The sequence below is a fragment of the Chrysemys picta genome, chromosome 2 (genome assembly GCF_011386835.1).
Source record: "Chrysemys picta bellii isolate R12L10 chromosome 2, ASM1138683v2, whole genome shotgun sequence".
NCBI classification, from domain to species: domain Eukaryota; kingdom Metazoa; phylum Chordata; order Testudines; family Emydidae; genus Chrysemys; species Chrysemys picta.
Window position 1 is genome coordinate 246,267,555 of NC_088792.1, and position 19,083 is coordinate 246,286,637.

At 41.8% G+C, this 19,083-nt stretch overlaps 1 protein-coding gene across 2 annotated transcripts in view; it reads left to right on the forward strand.

Annotated features, from left to right (window-relative positions):
• Window positions 1-16,274, forward strand: part of SLC26A7 (solute carrier family 26 member 7) — a 140,394-nt gene extending 124,120 nt beyond the window's left edge. For both annotated transcript variants that reach the window (XM_008168321.4, XM_065585889.1), the window contains exons 16-19: window positions 3,915-4,018; window positions 5,080-5,134; window positions 5,221-5,324; window positions 7,534-16,274. In XM_008168321.4, coding sequence (XP_008166543.1) covers window positions 3,915-4,018; window positions 5,080-5,134; window positions 5,221-5,324; window positions 7,534-7,569 — 299 coding nt within the window. In that variant the 3' untranslated portion in view covers window positions 7,570-16,274. The remainder of the gene's footprint in view (window positions 1-3,914; window positions 4,019-5,079; window positions 5,135-5,220; window positions 5,325-7,533) is intronic.
• The last annotated feature ends 2,809 nt before the right edge of the window (window positions 16,275-19,083 follow it).

A 19,083-nucleotide genomic window follows, 5' to 3' on the forward strand; every position in this document is an offset into this window, starting at 1 on the left:
CGATCAGCTCTTCCCCCTCCTCCAAGCACCTCCTGCCCCGCGAGGATCAGCTGTTCAGCGGTGTGCCCGATGTGCTGGGAGGAAGGGGGAGAAGCGGGGGTGGGAGCTGGAAGAGGTGGGGAGAGGCAGGGCTGGACAACGGCAGGGGGACTTCCCCACATGCCAGGGAGTGGAAGGGGCAGGACCAGCCACTTCTGGCCACTGGGACGCTGCTCTGCAGCATGGCAGGCTGACGGCTCCTGAGAAAGCCTGGCTGGGGAGGAGGCAGCTTCCACTCCCTGCCCATGCTTGGGGACCGGGGGCGAACGAGATGGAGTCCTCCTCCCCCCAGCACATTTCTTGCTCACTCAGCCATGGTCCCCAGCAGCCGAGCCCAGGCAGAGAGTGGAAACCACCTCTTTCCCAACCAGGCTCTCTCAGGCAGCTGCCAGGCTGCAGAGCAGCAACTGGGAGGGGCCGACATTAGAAGCAGCTCCCTCCTGCTCCCCGCCTGGGCTCCCTCCTGCCAGGGAGAGCGGCAGAACATGCCGTGGGGGCACGGAGTGGGGGGTGGAAACATGTGACCTCCCCTTTAGATCGTGCCACCCCAACATAGGGAGGCACCAGTTCTGGGCGTGCTCGGGGAAAGGGGTGGGGTGGGGGCAAGCCGTGGGACAGAGAGTGGGAAGCACCCCTCAGGAAATCAGAAAGTTGGCGCCTATTCTCTCAACTGAAACTCAAAAATCAAATGTACAGTGTTTGCTGATAAAATGAGGAAATAAACCCAGCTGCATACCCTGATCATGCAACAAGATCTGCATCAGGTGGGCCCCTTGTGCCTACTCAGAGTTCACTGCAGGATTGGAGCCTTAGTTAGTACAAGACTGAAAAGTACAAAAGGATTAAAACCATGTTAAAACCATTAAAGCCATTTACAATAAAAGCAAAGAAAATGGAGATTGAAATTAACAGTGGTACCTTACTTCAGCATATGGAACAAACTAAAGGTTTGTTTTTATTTAAGACTTAAATGCATAAACCCCTCTCATGCCACACCTCATAAAATGTCAGAACATAGTGCATACATTCATACAGGCTAAGCAAAATTGCAGGCTCTTCTTTATATGGGTGACCTCAAGCATGGAAGGAGTTCAGCTATTACATCTCTTGTAAAAAGCTTGTTACCATTCAGGCTATAGAGGAAAACTTGAATTTGGGCTATTATCTGACTGTTATTAACTATTAACCTTTATTATCTATGTTTATGATGTTTATATTGCATTAGATTCTTTTATTTGGGGCAACTGAGTGCATGGCTATAGCTGTAAAGAACAGCAACGTAAGAACTTCTAGTAAAGACTATAAAGTATTGTATCAGCATTTCCCTAAAAGCTCAGAAACGTCAACCAGTGTGAAGTGCAGATTTCATTTGGCTGAACTGATTCTTCACCGTGTGTAAAATTTGTATCCATGCTGACAGCTAGCATAAGACCTATGTACTTCTTAGATCACACTTAAGCCCTGGTGTGAGGATTTAAGTGGTGCATAGACCTAGTGCTCAATCTCTGCACAGCAGTGAATTTCATTTGGGTTCATTTGAATGAGAAAGAGAAGAAAAGGTGGACTTCCACTTCTAGAAACCAACATAGTAGCAGATTTTCTAGCAGCACGAGAATAAGCACCAACAAATAGTCCCGAGGTTCTTCAAAAGAGATATGTCTGGAACAGGGGTCGGCAACCTTTCAGAAGTGGTGTGCCGAGTCTTTATTTATTCACTCTAATTTAAGATTTCGCGTGCCAGTAATACATTTTAACATTTTTAGAAGGTCTCTTTCTATAAGTCTATAATATATAACTGAACTATTGTGAAAAGCGACAAAGAGCCCTGTGGCACCTTATAGACTAACAAACGTATGGGAGCATGAGCTTTCGTGGGTGAATACCCACTTCATCAGACGCATGTCCAGACTAACACGGCTACCTCTCTGATACTAAACTATTGTGGTATGTAAAGTAAATAAGGTTTTTAAAATGTTTAAGAAGCTTCATTTAAAATTAAATTAAAATGCAGAGCTTCTCTCCCTCCCCCCCGACCGGTGGCCAGGACCCAGGCAGTGTGAGTGCCACTGAAAATCAGCTCATGTGCCACCTTTGGCACACGTGCCATAGGTTGCCTACCCCTGGTCTTGAATATAGTTGTGGATGTTTGTGGTTATACCAGTAACCTATGGACTACATTTTGATTTTAGACTCTGAGCATCACTCCAAGAGTAGCACTGGAAGGAAGACACATTATCACTGTCTCAGTTCTTCCACTGATCCCTTTTTGCTCTAGGGGAGTAGTAAATTACCATTGGCCTATACCAGCAGCAAACTGTGACATCACTGTGCCTACTTAGTTGTGCTAGCTAGTGAACAGGGGAAGAAAATGAAACCAAGGATCCAGCCTTGCCTTCCACACCCATCGCCTCCCCACTTACTCTGAAAGGGAGTAAGTATGTGCTGTATGCCCAGACCCAAAATCTGGATGGCCCATACAAGGGTGGAAAGCTGAGGAATTCTTACTTATTCTTCCGCCTTCACTCCCTTGTGTAGGCCCGGAGCCTAAGACCCAGTCTAGCGCTATATAAACATGTTTATAATGTCTGGCATGGGATTGGTTTAATAAATAAAAAATAAACCTTAACTTTGTTCCACATCACACACCCTGAGCTAAGTTCAGTTCTGGCGTAAGTAGCTGTAGAGGATGCTGCCATAGCAATAAGGCATTCTTGGCTTTGATTACCTCTGGGTTTTAGATTACTCACAGGATGGAATTAGTGCCAATATAAATCCACACCATGCTGGAACTCTTAAGTCCCCTGAAGAATTTTAAATCTCTTTATCTATTCTGTCACAACCTTTTAACTTTACACATCTTTATATTCAAGCTCCCATCTTTTCTGGAGTGCTTTGTATCTTGTGGTAATTAACTTTAAAGTTAACATTTTTTCACAGTATGGCATCAATAAATACATTTTGTCTCCTACTTTTCCCCATTACGAAATCCCTAAAATACTTGGTCTTATCCCCAATCCAACGAAGCAGTTAAATATGTCCTTAGTTCTAAATATGTGTGTCATCCATTTGATTCCAATGGGACCCTCAGGGTATGTCTACACAGGGCTAAAAGCCCTGCAGCAGAGACATGACTGGCCCAGGTCAGCTGACTCGGGCTCATGGTGCTCGGGCTCTGAGGCCCTGCCAAGGTGGAAGATCCCAGAGCTCAGGCTGTAGTCCAAGCTCAAATGTCCAAGCACAACAATTTTTAGCCCTGAAGCCTTAGCTCCATGAGCCCAAGTCAGCTGGGCCAGCCGGGGCTTTTTTATCCGTGTAGCTGTACTGAATAGGGTTAAATTCAGGCATTTGCTAAAAGGCTTGGCTGGCCTGGGGCCTTAAGCACAGACTGATTAATGTTTATTTGTTGCTTTGAATATGTACAATGCTATGTAAATGCTAATCATTCTTATTTCAGTGGACAAGAACTATTAATGATCCAGTCCATCTCCTTGCCACCATAGGCTCATTCCCTACATCTGTTAGAACATTCACCAGGCTAGTTTTGCAATTTATGACCAAAGAGGCTTCCCCCATTTCCCTAGGGAGACTATTCGACTGCCTAATATTTCTCACTGACAAGACATTCCCTGATATCCAGCCTAATCTCCCCCTTTCTTAATTTCATCCCATTATCCCACTGATACTGCTTCACACCAATTTTTCTACTGTGTACCTGAACTAAGCTATTCCCTTGCTTGATATTTTTTCACTATACAACAGAAAGTTTTGCAACATGGTATTTTCCATTTATTTTCAGAGAAATGTCAATATTCCTTATTCCTATGGAGATTCCAATAGGCATTTCACACTTAACAGTATTTCTGTCACATGTATAGGTGAGCTGTCATTACAGCCATGCCCCAACGAGAGATGTGCTTTAATATTAGACTGCAGTGGACTGACTTTCTTTGACTATACCGGAGTCTCTGTGCTTCTTCAGGTATTTATATACATTTTATATATACAGAACTGGAGCCAAAGCCATGTTCTCCTCACTCACGCAAGTAGATCCAATAGGATTCCTTGTGTGAGAAAGGTGGTCGTAGATTTGATATTTAAACTGACTAGTGCTTACATTGAAAATTAATGTTTAATGGTTTGGGGCCAGATCTTCTGCAATCGCTCCCCCAAGCCCCTTCTTTTTTCATCTAAAGCAGATTTAGGGCCAATATCAGACTGAAGTTAGTCAGTTGCATTGACTTCAGTGGAGTGGCATATACTCACAAGAAGCCTAAACTTGGCCCTTAGACTTTTGGCTTTTATTTATGTGAAAATATACTTTCTAGCTAATCCATTGGAGTTAGGTTTTAGTGATCACTACATTTTGTTCACATCTGTGTTAGAACAGCACTGAGAACGGTGGAGTTCTGGCCCAGGAATGGGGCCCCTTTGTGCTACTACAGTAAAAATAATAAATCTAATGATAATAGTGATCATTCAGCTATATACAGTAGTTCAGAAATTACTTTCCAAAAGCTAATTCCTGTTGGTGCTGTTGGGATTGAATTTAGTGGAAGATATTTACTGGGTAACGACTAAATTAGGATGGCACAAGCTGGCTCTGAATAACTTTTGCTCTTTAGTCTGACCTGCCAATCCTTGATCCATCAAGTTCTGGTTGTAGCTTCCAAGCTGCCCAATTGTAATGTAGAATGGATACGGGTGGCTGTAGAACAGATCCAATTTCATGGAAATTTCCAAACGAGAATAAAGCTACTGAACATATAAATGAATAGCTGGATTAATCCTAAAAGGAAATGAAGGACTGTTCTTCTGTTGTATTTAACAGTGTCATGCCATACTGGGGAAATTACTGTACCAATAACTTTGTATTGTTTATATTATAGAATGGCTCCCTCTGGTGTCAGTTTTTGGTAAAACTTGAATCCATTACAGCATGTTCCTTGTTTTGTTTTGAATATCTAAATTATTTTGAGCATTTTATTCACAGTCAATGCCTCAAACAGTTTTGTAAAATCTTTATTGTTGTCACTCCTTTAGATTTACATGGATTTTAAAAACAGAAGTATCGATGTGTTACTAGCACATTGTAAAGGCAAGTATCAGGCCACAGACAAATTTTAATAGTACTTTAAATGTTCACATTATCTTTTTAATGTTCGTGTATGTGTCTTATCACAGCGTCCTTGGTAAAAGCAATGCAGTACAGTGGAAATCTAGGATCTGAAAATCCTATCTTCTTTGAATCTGTTTCCTCTGCAATTGGTGCCATTCATTTAAACAGGGTGAGTTTTAAAGCGGTGGTAGGTGACATCCAAAAGGTTCAAAGGCTTGGTTTGGGTGCTTATAAAAATTTGCTGCAGTGTGGAAGTCCCATACATCCAGTGAGTCCTTTGGACACAAACCTACCTTTCTACCCACTCTCCCCCACCAAACAACTCACTCCCATTATTAATATTTAATTTTTACAAATGAGCACTGGCTGGTGTTCCAACCTCTAGACTTCAGTTATCTGATTCTGTCTTCACACCAGTCCCTCCCCTTCCTTTAGTGATGATTTATGGATCTTGGTAGCTTTTTGGCTTAGGTTCTGATGCCTCTATGCTCTGGTGCATAATACAGTCTAGGTTACACCAAAATAGAGTTACACAGGTGCTACTGAGTTCCTCAGCTTGAATTTAAAAGGATGGGGGGAAAAGATGAAAGGGGGAACCCTAGGGAAGGAAGGCATTTTGGTGAGAGTCTGCAGATGAGAGAACAGATGATTCTTGAAAGGCAGCAGAGAGAGCTATGTGGGTGCGTGAGGGAGGCTTGGTTCAGGAAACAAAGGTTGAAGCTTGAACCAGTTTTTATTTGGTAAAAAACAGTTTTTGTATTCCTTGTTAAAAGAAGTATAAAACCTGCTCTATGCTCATAATGTAAACAGTAGAAACCTTTTTCGTTGTAATGCCTTTTTAACTGTGTACACTGTAAACAATGTGCTTTCCCATAGCTTGACTCAGCAATACAGAGATGGCAAGAAGTCTATTTAGAGCTCTCTCCAAGAAAGATTAAACTAGTCAAGGGTCTGAGTATTTCTCTGTTGCTATAAACAGGCACATTCTGCTACTTAGGTTATAAATGCCTCCTCTCTCTCCTCCACCAACAAAATCCCTCTTCATTGATCCACCCCATTAAGGTGCATTGGTGATATTAGTGTTGTGGATTACAGAATGAGAGAATTATGCCCAGTTCATTGTTTTCACACCATTTTATATTTAGGACTACAAGTCTTAGTGAAGTAGGGAACTGGGGGGCAAAAAATGATGGACCTCAATGTTGCTGACTGGGACAATTACTTGTTATTTTGTCAGGTTTTGCATTTAATAGGAGTGTTATAAGAACATAAGAATAGCTATACTGGGTCAGAACAATGGTCCATCTATCTCAGTATCCTGTCTTCTGGCAATGGTCAGTGCCACATGCTTCAGAGGTAATGAGCAGAACAGGGCAGTTATCGAGTGATCCATTCCCTGTTGTCCAGTCCCAGCTTCCGGCAGTCAGAGCCTTTGACAGGGTCCCTTAGCAAAGGTTCTTAAGCAGAGTAAGCTGTCACGGGATAAGAGGGAAGGTCCTCTCATGGATCAGGACTGGTTAAAAGATAGAGGGAAAAGGGTATGAATAAAAGGTCAGTTTTCACATTTGGGTCCACCAAGGATCTGCACTGGGACCAGATCTGTTCAACATATTAATAAATGATCTGGAAAAAGGGATAAACAATGAGGTGGCAGAGTTTGCAGATGATATAAAATTACTGAAGATGTTTAAGTCCAAAGCTAACTAAGAAGAGTTACAAAGGAATCTTACAAAACTGCATGATTCGGCAACAAAATGGCAGATGAAATTCACTGTTGAAAAATGCAAAGTAATGTACATTGGAAAACATAATCCCAACAATACATACAAAATGATGGGATCTAAATTAGCTGTTACCACTCAGGAAAGAGATCTTGGGAATCTTGGGACAGTTCTCTGGCAGAGAAGTAGTATGGGGGGAGGGGAGATGAGGAAGACACCACTGGTAATGGAGTAGAAGGAGCTCCTACTGATGGAAAGTATCTGTGGTGTTCTATTTTACGCTTGAGCCTCTGCAGGAGAGAATAGTCTTGCCCTGCTAGGGAGGTGGACAGACTGGCATAATGGTTACCTCCCACATCAAACTCTATCATTCTGAAATATCAAGGCTCTTCCACATATATCTGGTTTCCAGCGGTAACGTCATACTGTCTGAATTTCATTAATGATGCCAAGAGGCTTGTGGCTTATCCGTTGTTTTGTTTATAACGAGGATGAGCTGGATAGCCTTTGGATTTATCTCTCTTTGCAGTGCTCGATGTAGATTTTTAAATTAGGTACTTGCTTTCCTACTGTTTCATGTGCTATGCACTCACAATGTGGATGATAATTTGGTAATACATGATAATAAGGTGAACCTTTCTGTTTCTTCAATTTTAGAATTTCAGCAAACTCAGTGATCACAGTGAAGTGTGAAGTCTACATGACGCAGGCTGGCTATTTTGATCTGCTAACATACAGAATGAACTACGGCATTGCTTTTCCTTACATCTTTTTTCATGAGCTCACGTAGGTAGTATTTTGTATGCCAAATATGTTTAATAGACATCAGTGCTGCCAAAGATTTCTCTTCAGCTACCGCTGCTGAGAGAGTGTTCATACAATGGATTGTTCTATTGTGGATATATATATAGTATTTTTGTACACGTTTAGATACAAAATATTAGAAAGCAGACATGGGATATCAACATTTTATTACAGTGATTTATATTGTTTTAGCTCATTCTATAGTAACTTAATTTGTAACACACAACTATAGTTTTGTGCATGGAAGAGTAAGACATTATGAACTTTTGCAAATGATCTGTAGTGACTGGTGCGGTATATGCAGCATACCATATACAAAACCCAAATTTGTTTCGAATATCTGCTTTAATCCTTTTCTTCTTAAAATCAAACACATGCAATAGCAACATCATATTGTATAACCCTGTGCACTTAACCCAGTCCTGCATTTCTTGCACACTTAATCCTTGTATACTATTTAATGCCCAATGGGAGTTTTGGGTGTGCAAAGAATATACTGGCTTAGTACATGTTATCATGTCTCCCTCCAGAGACCGGTGCCAGTGACTATTACAGCTTGCTGTTTTGTTAAACCAGAGGAGTTTGTTAGTTCAAGTGGAAGAAGAGGCTTTTACTTTTGGTTCTAAAGGTCCCAGGTTTGATCCTCACTGATGCGTGTGGAGTCTGCATACGTATGTGACTCTGGCTCAAAACACAATCTCAGGCCCAAGAATATTATGGGCCACACTCTCAATTTGTATAAATCCACATAGCTCCATTGACTTTAATGGAACTGCACAAATTTACACCACTTGAGGATCTAGCCAAAACATCATAGCATGGAACAGATTTTCAAAAATAGGCCTAAAATTGCACATGCAGGACATATATTTTAGTGGGCAAATGAGCAATTATCCACTATGCAGGTGGGATAATGATGTGTTCAGCTGCCCAGTTGCACATGTAAAGGTGGGTCTTGTACATAGAAGCAGATGCATGAACATTTTTGGGACAGCAATTTGAAAGTTTGGCCTTGTAAATTCTGGGTCAGATTTACCAGAGTAAATCAGTGTGTGCTGGAGTGGGGCAGTGTACAGCGTAATCTGTCCCTCTGTAAAATTGAGAAATTGGCCTAATTTATTATTAACCTTCTGATTAAAAAATGAAGTGATTACTAGAGTGCACTGATAGCTATGTGTTATCTAGTTCCTTCTTTCTAAAGGTAAATGTTAGTGTCATTAAATTAAGTCCCCAAAGCATTGCAAAATAAGGCAAGATGACTCTTTGTAGCTAGTCTGAGGTACCTTCAATGCTTTATTTACACTTTACTGATTTGCTGTTTAGTCAGAAGTACTGAAGTCTCTCCCAAGAGATTATTGGTTCCATATCACAGAGACAGCGCCCACTATTTAATTTTCAGGTAGTTCATTTATATTGTAATGTGCTGGATAGTGTGTATGTATACGATTGCTCCTTTACTGGATGGAATCACAGCTGCTCCACTGTTTGTTATTGGTGCTAACCTGTTAACCGTTAAAGGAAATTCTCTTTTAGTTCAAGTGCTACTGCTTGTTAGGATCTGTCCTTCTGGACCAGAATCATCTGAGTTCTCTCTCCATGTTCCAAATGGCTATGATACGCAGCATAGTGACAACCAGGGGAAGCGGGGAAGGAGAAGGGAAGAAGAGGGCAACAGGTATGGATGGTCACAGGACCTCAAGGGGTAGACATCTCATGTCGAGGGAAAGGTAGCCCCATTGGGGGACTAGTCACTCAAACCTCAGAAGAGGCACACGAAAAGGTTTATGAACCTGTCAGAGAACTAGGTTTGAGATTTGTGCTGGCTCTGAGTTTCATCACAAAAGGTTTGAGATTTTAACATAATTTTTCATCAAATTTTTAAAATTTACTTAAAAAACGGGGAAAACGACAACATTTTTGCCAGAATGGTTTCTTGTTTCAATCAGCCCAAAGTTGCTCTACTAGTTTGAGGTCTGACTTGAGTTTCATTAAAATTTGCAATATGTTATAGATTGTTGTAAGCAGCTGTGACAGTCAAGACCATAACACACAAGTCACATTACAACTGAAAACAATGTGCAATACAGAATAAGATTATTCCAAAAACATTTACAACATACAGTGCTGCTATGTATTTATGTATCTGTGATACACACAGAATGAAAGACAAATGTGCTTATGTAAAAGGGTCCAAGAAACCACAGTTCAAATATGTATCTTGAAATATGTTGGATAATGCTGTTTACGGTTATAGGTATCGTGTGGTATTTGTTGATCTGTGAAACAACTGCAGTAAAATGTGAGGGTCCAGTAAGTTATATAGCCCAGCATGAGCCTACTTAAAAAACAGAAAGCAAGAGGAAATGGGAGAGCATATATTCCCCACAACACTCTCCCAGCCTCACTCTGAGCTGTGGATTCCTTCCCCCACCGACTTAAAGGGATAGGGAGGGTGAAAGGAAAGTGAGCAGGACACATGACTTCTAAGAGTCATTTTGGCAAAGCAGAGAGAATGGTAGTGTCAGGCTGCCCTGTTCAGATGGAAGGAAACAGGCAAGATCAAAGTCCAGGCAGCCAGTTCCTGGCAGCAGAGTCTGGCTAGACTTTCCCTGCTACACCAATCCCAACCAGTTATCTCCAGCAGATGTGTGTATTGCAGGAGGCTAGGGAGTATCACTGGTTCCTGACCCTCTGCATGTCTATGCCATGGATGGCTTTTCCCTCATGTTTGTTCTGTCCCTTCACCTGATTAATAAAGATTTTGGGGAATGGAGGTGTATAATTCTGTATTTCACAGGATGTAGGAGAATCCTAGAGTTGTTTCCCTCACTGCCTTGCAGATGCTCAGAAGTTTCTTAGTCAGACTTTGTTATGGTTGCATTTATAAATGATTTGTAAAGGGTTGATTAATAAATGTTAAAAGCATGTTACAGGCATGGATAGTATGTTCTACAGGTAGTTGTAAGATCAGTGTTCTAGATGGTTGCAAGCAACATGTTGCCTTGTTGAACTCTATAACAGTCTGTAACAATTGATTAATCATTTGCTAAAACAGCTATTAATAATTTATTAACCCTTTGTAAACTATTATTAAATGTACCCTTAATTGTGGAAGCACCACTTGAAGTTCTATAGTTAAGTTTTGCACATAAGCAAGAGGTTGATCCCCTTCTTTATCTATGAAAGATGCAGCATTTCCTCCCCAAAACTACAGCATTTATTCTACTACAGAGTGCATTTTCTGATAACTTTAAAATAAATCAATTAATGAGTTTAACTTAGAAGATAATTAAAAAAGAGGGTTATTTAAGAAATTCAGCACTCGGCATCAGAACATTTTTTGTGTTGAAGTACCTTAATAATGGAACAAAAAATGTGCCTCAAACTTCCCTTATTGTTAAAACTCACTGAAATTTTCTGCATAAGCTTCATTTGAAAACATTTGGTAGGATTAATGGTCATTTCTCCTTGTTATTCTTCATAACTAAAAGATCCTCTTACAACAGGTGCTAATGAATAACATTCTACTACAGAGAATTCAGCACAGAACTACCCTCTTTCAAAATAGTTTCCATTTCATTATTTTCAGTGAGACTAAGGTAATGCCTTAGTGTATGCAGTCTTGTTGTAGCTGTGTTGGTCCCAGGATATTAGAGAGACAATGTGAGTGAGGTAATTCCTTTATTGGACCAACTTCTGTTGGTGAAAGAAAAGCTTTTGAGCTACACAGAGCTCTTCTTCAAGTCTGGGAAAGATACCCAGAGGGTATGTCACTGTAGTTAGACACCTGCAGCTGGCCCATACCAGATGACTTGGGCTCGTGGGGCTTGGGCTAAGGGGCTGTTAATTGCAGTGTAGACGTTTGGGCTTGGGCTGCAACCCAGGCTCTGGGATCCTTAACCCAAGCTCACAACCCTGAGTCAGCTGGCATGGGCCAGCCTCAGGGTTTTAATTGCTGTGTAGACATGCCCAGAGTGTCAGAGCTAAATACAAGATTGAACAGATAGCTTAACATAAGTGATTTGCACATATTTTAAGGGACCATTCAAGGTGAAGTGGCCCATTAGCACCCCTGTAGTCATAGGATATAAAGGGGATTAGTGGGTTACACATTGTTGTAATAAGCCATAAATCCAGTGCCTTTATTAAGACCATGATTTTTAATGTCTAGCAAAGTTATGAATTTAGGCTCCCAGCTCATCTTTTGAAAGTGTTGTGCAGGTTTCCTTTGAGGATGAGGACTGATAGGTCATGTATTGAGTGATCACTTTGTGAAAAATGTTCACCCACAGGTGATGGGGTGTTTTCGTCTTTTATCATTTGTCTTTTAACAACTATGACCCACATTCAATGGGGACCTCATCCTGAAGGAAATCTTTCTTGAACCCCCCTCTTCTGGCCTGCAAACAACCCCCCTAACCTCTCCAAGCTCATCATCAGAAGTAAGCTGCCCACAGACCAGGACACATCAACTCAAAGTGGTGCCAAACCTTGCCAGAACAACAGTTGCAAAACCTGCAGGCATATCTCCACTGCTACAATGATCAACACACCTTTTAGGATTCAGGGGTTCTACACGTGCATATCACAACATGGTGTACCTCAACCAGTGCCCTAAAAACCCTAATAACAACTGTGTAGGTGAAACCAGACAATCACTACTCTCTTGAATGAACTCACACAGGAAAATGATAAAAGACAAAAACACCATATCACATGTAGGTGAACACTTTTCACAAAGTGATAACTCTGTGTCTGACATATCAGTCCTCATCCTCAAAGGAAACCTGCACAACACTTTCCTTTATTATAGATTATCTCTGTCTTCCCTAAGGCCAGCTGGCAGGATGCAGCAGAACTGAGACATAAGTGCTCATAAACTTCAGTACAAGACTGCAAACTAGCTTCCCCAAAGTTATTCAGCTGAAATTCACCCCTATTCAGAGGGTCAATACAAAGTCTATACACTATTTACTAACTTTTAGTGGTCTATTGGCCTTGTGCTGGCCCACTGCACATGGGTGAATTTCATCCAGTAGAATGAAGGGACTTAGTTATTGTGCCTATTGAGCCAGACAGTCACTTTTCCATATTCTAGCCTTATCTGAACACCCCTGAAACACCTGGGGACCTGCCACTGTATTAAGTAATAGGGTTTTTAGATAAGTGAGGTTTGGATAAATGAGTTTGTCCTGCAGTCTCAGTGAAGACATTATCCTGCGAGGTGCTGAATTCCCTCAATTCCCATTCAAAGGCATTTCAAAGGGGGCTGGGGTCAACAGGCTAGGAGAATCATAGAATCATAGAATATCAGAGTTGGAAGGGACCTCAAGAGGTCATCTAGTCCAACCCCCTGCTCAAAGCAGGACCAATTCCCAGCTAAATCATCCCAGCCAGGGCTTTGTCAAGCCGGGCCTTAAAAACCTCCAAGGAAGGAGACTCCACCACCTCCCTAGGTAACGCATTCCAGTGTTTCACCACCCTCCTAGTGAAATAGTTTTTCCTGATATCCAACCTGGACCTCCCCCACTGCAACTTGAGACCATTGCTCCTTGTTGTCATCTGCCACCACTGAGAACAGCCGAGCTCCATCCTCTTTGGAACCCCCCTTCAGGTAGTTGAAGGCTGCTATCAAATCCCCCCTCATTCTTCTCTTCTGGAGACTAAACAATCCCAGTTCCCTTAGCCTCTCCTCATAAGTCATGTGCTCCAGACCCCTAATCATTTTTGTTGCCCTCCGCTGGACTCTTTCCAATTTGTCCACATCCTTCTTGTAGTGTGGGGCCCAAAACTGGACACAGTATTCCAGATGAGGCCTCACCAATGTCGAATAAAGGGGAACGATCACGTTCCTCGATCTGCTGGCAATGCCCCTACTTATACAGCCCAAAATGCCGTTAGCCTTCTTGGCAACAAGAGCACACTGTTGACTCATATCCAGCTTCTCGTCCACTGTGACCCCTAGGTCCTTTTCTGCAGAACTGCTACCTAGCCATTCGGTCCCTAGTCTGTAGCAGTGCATGGGATTCTTCCGTCCTAAGTGCAGGACTCTGCACTTGTCCTTGTTGAACCTCATCAGGTTTTTTTCGGCCCAATCCTCTAATTTGTCTAGGTCCCTCTGTATCCGATCCCTACCCTCTAGTGTATCTACCACGCCTCCTAGTTTAGTGTCATCTGCAAACTTGCTGAGAGTGCAGTCCACACCATCCTCGAGATCATTAATAAAGATATTAAACAAAACCGGCCCCAGGACCGACCCTTGGGGCACTCCGCTTGAAACCGGCTGCCAACTAGACATGGAGCCATTGATCACTACCCGTTGAGCCCGACGATCTAGCCAGCTTTCTATCCACCTTACAGTCCATTCATCCAGCCCATACTTCTTTAACTTGGCGGCAAGAATACTGTGGGAGACCGTATCAAAAGCTTTGCTAAAGTCAAGGAATAACACATCCACTGCTTTCCCCTCATCCACAGAGCCAGTTATCTCATCATAGAAGGCAATTAGGTTAGTCAGGCACGACTTCCCCTTCGTGAATCCATGCTGACTGTTCCTGATCACTTTCCTCTCCTCTAAATGTTTCATAATTGATTCCTTGAGGACCTGCTCCATGATTTTTCCAGGGACCGAGGTGAGGCTGACTGGCCTGTAGTTCCCCGGATCCTCCTTCTTCCCTTTTTTAAAGATGGGCACTACATTAGCCTTTTTCCAGTCATCTGGGACCTCCCCCGATCGCCATGAGTTTTCAAAAATAATGGCTAATGGCTCTGCAATCTCACCCGCCAACTCCTTTAGCACCCTCGGATGCAGCGCATCCGGCCCCATGGACTTGTGCACGTCCAGTTTTTCTAAATAGTCCCGAACCACTTCTTTCTCCACAGAGGGTTGGTCACCTTCTCCCCATGCTGTACTGCCCAGTGCAGCAATCTGGGAGCTGACCTTGTGCGTGAAGACAGAGGCAAAAAAATCATTGAGTACATTAGCTTTTTCCACATCCTCGGTCACTAGGTTGCCTCCCTCATTCAGTAAGGGGCCCACACTTTCCTTGATTTTCTTCTTGTTACTAACATACCTGAAGAAACCCTTCTTGTTACTCTTAACATCTCTTGCTAACTGCAACTCCAAGTGTGATTTGGCCTTCCTGATTTCACTCCTGCACGCCTGAGCAATATTTTTATACTCCTCCCTGGTCATTTGTCCAATCTTCCACTTCTTGTAAGCTTCTTTTTTGTGTTTAAGATCAGCAAGGATTTCACTGTTTAGCCAAGCTGGTCGCCTGCCATATTTACTATTCTTTCTACACATCGGGATGGTTTGTTCCTGCAACCTCAATAAGGATTCTTTAAAATACAGCCAGCTCTCCTGGACCCCTTTGCCCTTCATGTTATTCTCCCAGGGGATCCTGCCCATCTGTTCCCTGAGGGAGTCAAAGTCTGCTTTTCTGAAGTCCAGGGTCCGTATTCTGCTGCTTCATCTTTACTATTAAACAAGTAAAGGAGGCATATAAAAATTAAGCAAGTGGGGGCTCTGGGTGCTAAGCACCTTTAAAATAAGGTCACTTATTTAGTTGTCTAAATATTAATTTAGATGCTCAACTTTGCACTCCCAAGTCTCAAAGCAGTAAACTTAGACTTCATGTAGCTTATGAAAATCAGTAGTACAGTATTTAGAGTTTGGGTATGTGGCACTTTATAGGAGGGCATTGACTTGTATTTGTTTTCAAGAGGAGGTCAGTATTTTCAGAGCTCTTATATTTATTTGACATTTTGCTGTCTCCTTTTTTAGGCATTAATTCCAAATCCCCATAATTTGAATTATGATTTTCCCCTCTTAGAATGTGTCCTTCAACACCTACTTAAAATACAGGTATCAGCTTCTACTTCTTAAAGTGTTAGCATTTCATTCATTCCAAAACAAAGCAAGTGAAGATTAAAAAAAATAGAATTCAAAACCAGTGTTAAGAAACAAACATGGTGACAATTATAAATTAGGCATAAAATATGTAATAAGGGGAAGATTGTTAACATTATATTTATGCAAATTAAATGGCCTTAATTTTCATCATATATCTTTCATTTTAAAGGTTATTTGCCCTGATTCTATGATTCAAGTGTCACAAGGTCTGGCTTTAGCTGCTTTGCCGTAATTTATTTGACAGCTCTATATGCTATAAATATATAATGTAATGAGGAAAGGTATCTTCATTGTTTAATGAAAACCTTAATGTGTCAATAGTGTGTACGGATATTGTTTGACATTTACTGGTTACCAAAATAAATTAATGAATTGGTGAACATACCGTATGCCTTGAAAATAATGCACTCCTATGCAGGGAAGCATACTTCCCTCTCTACAGAAAGTGCTCTCTCATAAATAAATGAATGAGTGCAGTTCCAGTCTGGATGTTAAATGGTGCTTTCATCATTAAGATGGATTTTTAGTAAAGATCACATAATCTGCACATTCCCATATGTTGTACAATACGTTTAACGGGGATTTTTTTTGTTTGTAATTTTTTGTATTAGCCTATGCAACAATACATTTATATGGAAATAAATTGAAACATGGGAATTTACAAGTGGAAAGTGAAAAATGTCCTCATTATTTCAATACTTAACAGGTTTTACACTTTGTACTAAACACTCTGTAATGATGTATGGTGCCTTCTCTAGCCTCATAATGTATTAAATCTTACTAAGGATATAGAAAAGTTGCACTATATCCAGAGGATCTGCTTCCTCATGGGTTGCAAGAAAACTCTCTTGATAAATATTTCTTTCTACCTCCAAATAACCAAACATAGAAATCTTGGGCCAGGCTTTCAAAATGTGGCCTCTGTTTATTGATGCACACAGTTTACACATAGTCATTTGGATGTGCCATTTTCTTTGCACTATTGCTTCTGTCTGCAGATGCTAGAGACTGTATATGCAATAGGGAATAGGCCACTTCATCTTGATTGAATTGGCCTCCTTAGCACTGACCCTCCACTTGGTAAGGCAACTCCCATCTTTTCATGTGTTGTAATATATATATTGCTTACTGTATTTTTCACTCCATGCATCTGATGAAGTGGGTTCTAGTCCACGAAAGCTTATGCCCAAATAAATGTGTTAGTCTCTAAGGTGCCACAAGGACTCCTCTTGCTTTTGCTGATACAGACTAACACGGCTACCACTCTGAAACCTATATGCAGTTTGTATATGCTAAGGGAGTTTGCATATATATATTCTCTCATTTGCACACGTAAGGAAAAATACACCAAACATTGTGCATGGTATAAAAGGAGGCAAGGTTGAGATCCCTTTGAAAATCCCTTCACGCTAACAGACTTTCAATTTGTGAAGGCATTTACTTCGAGGCAATGTGAGTGCAACACTCTGCCATGCTGAGCTGGTAGTATTTTACACTCACTTTTACACATCAAGGGTAGATGACTTCAAAGGTATAAATCAGTATTGAATGAAATGGGAAATATTTTGGCCTCTATTTTTCTTCCTGTTACTAAAGGCTATTTTTCTGAGCTATGCTACACTAATAGATTCTGTTCAGCAAAATATAGGGGAGGTATGGAGCCTAATCCTGATTCAAGAACCAAATCATACATTCTGTTGTGGTCCCAGAATCCATCATCTTAACTTAGACTGTACTTAGAGACTACTCTCGAAATAAAAGACAAGTGTTAGAATGATACCACAGCCTAGCCCCAATTCAAAAGGCATTGCAGCATCCAGTGAATAAAAAGTTGTCAAGATCACAGCCCTGGAATTCCCTCCCTGATACTGAATCTTGGTCTCTATGGCAGATTTGGCCAGCATGATGTGCAGATGCTATGAAATGTCTGTTTTTCTCTAATTTCCTTTTTAAAAACTGAAGTATCGTGCTGGATCTACTCAGACAGTTGAGTGTTGTGTGTCTAGTTCCAACTCAAAAACTGCTGAAGTGGCTGCTGTATTAATGCTGTCATAAGTGTTGTCCATCAGGGACCACTTCTGCAGCTCCTTGATCTGCTTGGCGACCTGTTTATACTTGAAGCTCCTGCTGCACTCAGGGTGCAGTGCTGTATTACAATTTGAAACAAAACCAAGTCTTTAGCAAGCTGGGACTCTTAAAGACTCCCCCATACTGACTCAAGCTGAATCCTAGACTTGGTCTACACTAACCCCCCAAATCTAACTAAGGTACGCAACTTCAGCTACGTGAATAACGTAGCTGAAGTTCGAAGTACCTTAGTTCGATCTTACCTCGGTCCACACGCGGCAGGCAGGCTCCCCCGTCGACTCCGCGGTACTCCTCTTGGCTACATCTACACTACAGGGGGGAGTCGATTTAAGATACGCAAATTCAGCTACGTGAATAGCGTAGCTGAATTCGACGTATCGCAGCCGACTTACCCCGCTGTGAGGACGGCGGCAAAATCGACCTCTGCGGCTTCCTGTCGACGGCGCTTACTCCCACCTCCGCTGGTGGAGTAAGAGCGTCGATTTGGGGATCAATTGTCGATTCGGGGATAAATCGATCCCCGAGAGGTCGATTTCTACCAGCCGATTCAGGTGGGTAGTGTAGACCTAGCCCTTGTCTAGCTGGAGTACCGCAGTCGACGGCGAGCACTTCCGGGTTCGACTTATCGCGTCCAGACAAGACGCGATAAGTCGAACCCAGAAGTTCGATTGCCAGCCGCCGAACTAGCGGCTGGGTATAGACGTACCCCTAGACTCAAATCCCATCACCTGCCAAATAGAGTGCTGCCAGTCAATCTTCTTTCCACAGTTATCTGTTATGACCTGGTAAAAGTTCTTGTATGATTGATAAATTTTGGGGGAGGGTGAATATGTTATTCATTAAAGGTTCAGAAAACAGATTTATGAAGGCTTGAGGCCTGATTTTGCTCTCTCAGTGGTTTGTGCTATTTTGAGTTTTGACTGATATCTGAGTTAGTGAGATCAGAATAGGACTACTACCTTGGATGATGGAAGGAGTGCAGTCTCCAGGCCAGTTTAGTACTAGGCCTTTGTTGAGATTACTGGTTAGTGTCAGTTGTAGATGGTCTTTTGAGATGGCTCCTGAACATCTGTCAGATAGTAATAACTGTGTCACTTCCAACCTTTGCTGAACTTGAACCAGCAACCAAAGGAGTGCACCTGCACTATATTCACAGTCCAATACTCCAGCCAGCCAACTCTTACTCAGACAAACACCATCAGCCAGCCAGCAGGTCCCTACTTACTTTCTTTAATATGTGATGCTCACAAACACACAAGGAAAAACATATGCCTTTATTTAGTTTATTTTAGATTAATGAAAAAAAAAACAAGCAAGAAAAAGTAAAAGTAAAACCACCATGAGAGAGCACAGTGTGTGTGCTCGACAGTTTTGGCAAATCTTGCAATTTTACTATGAGT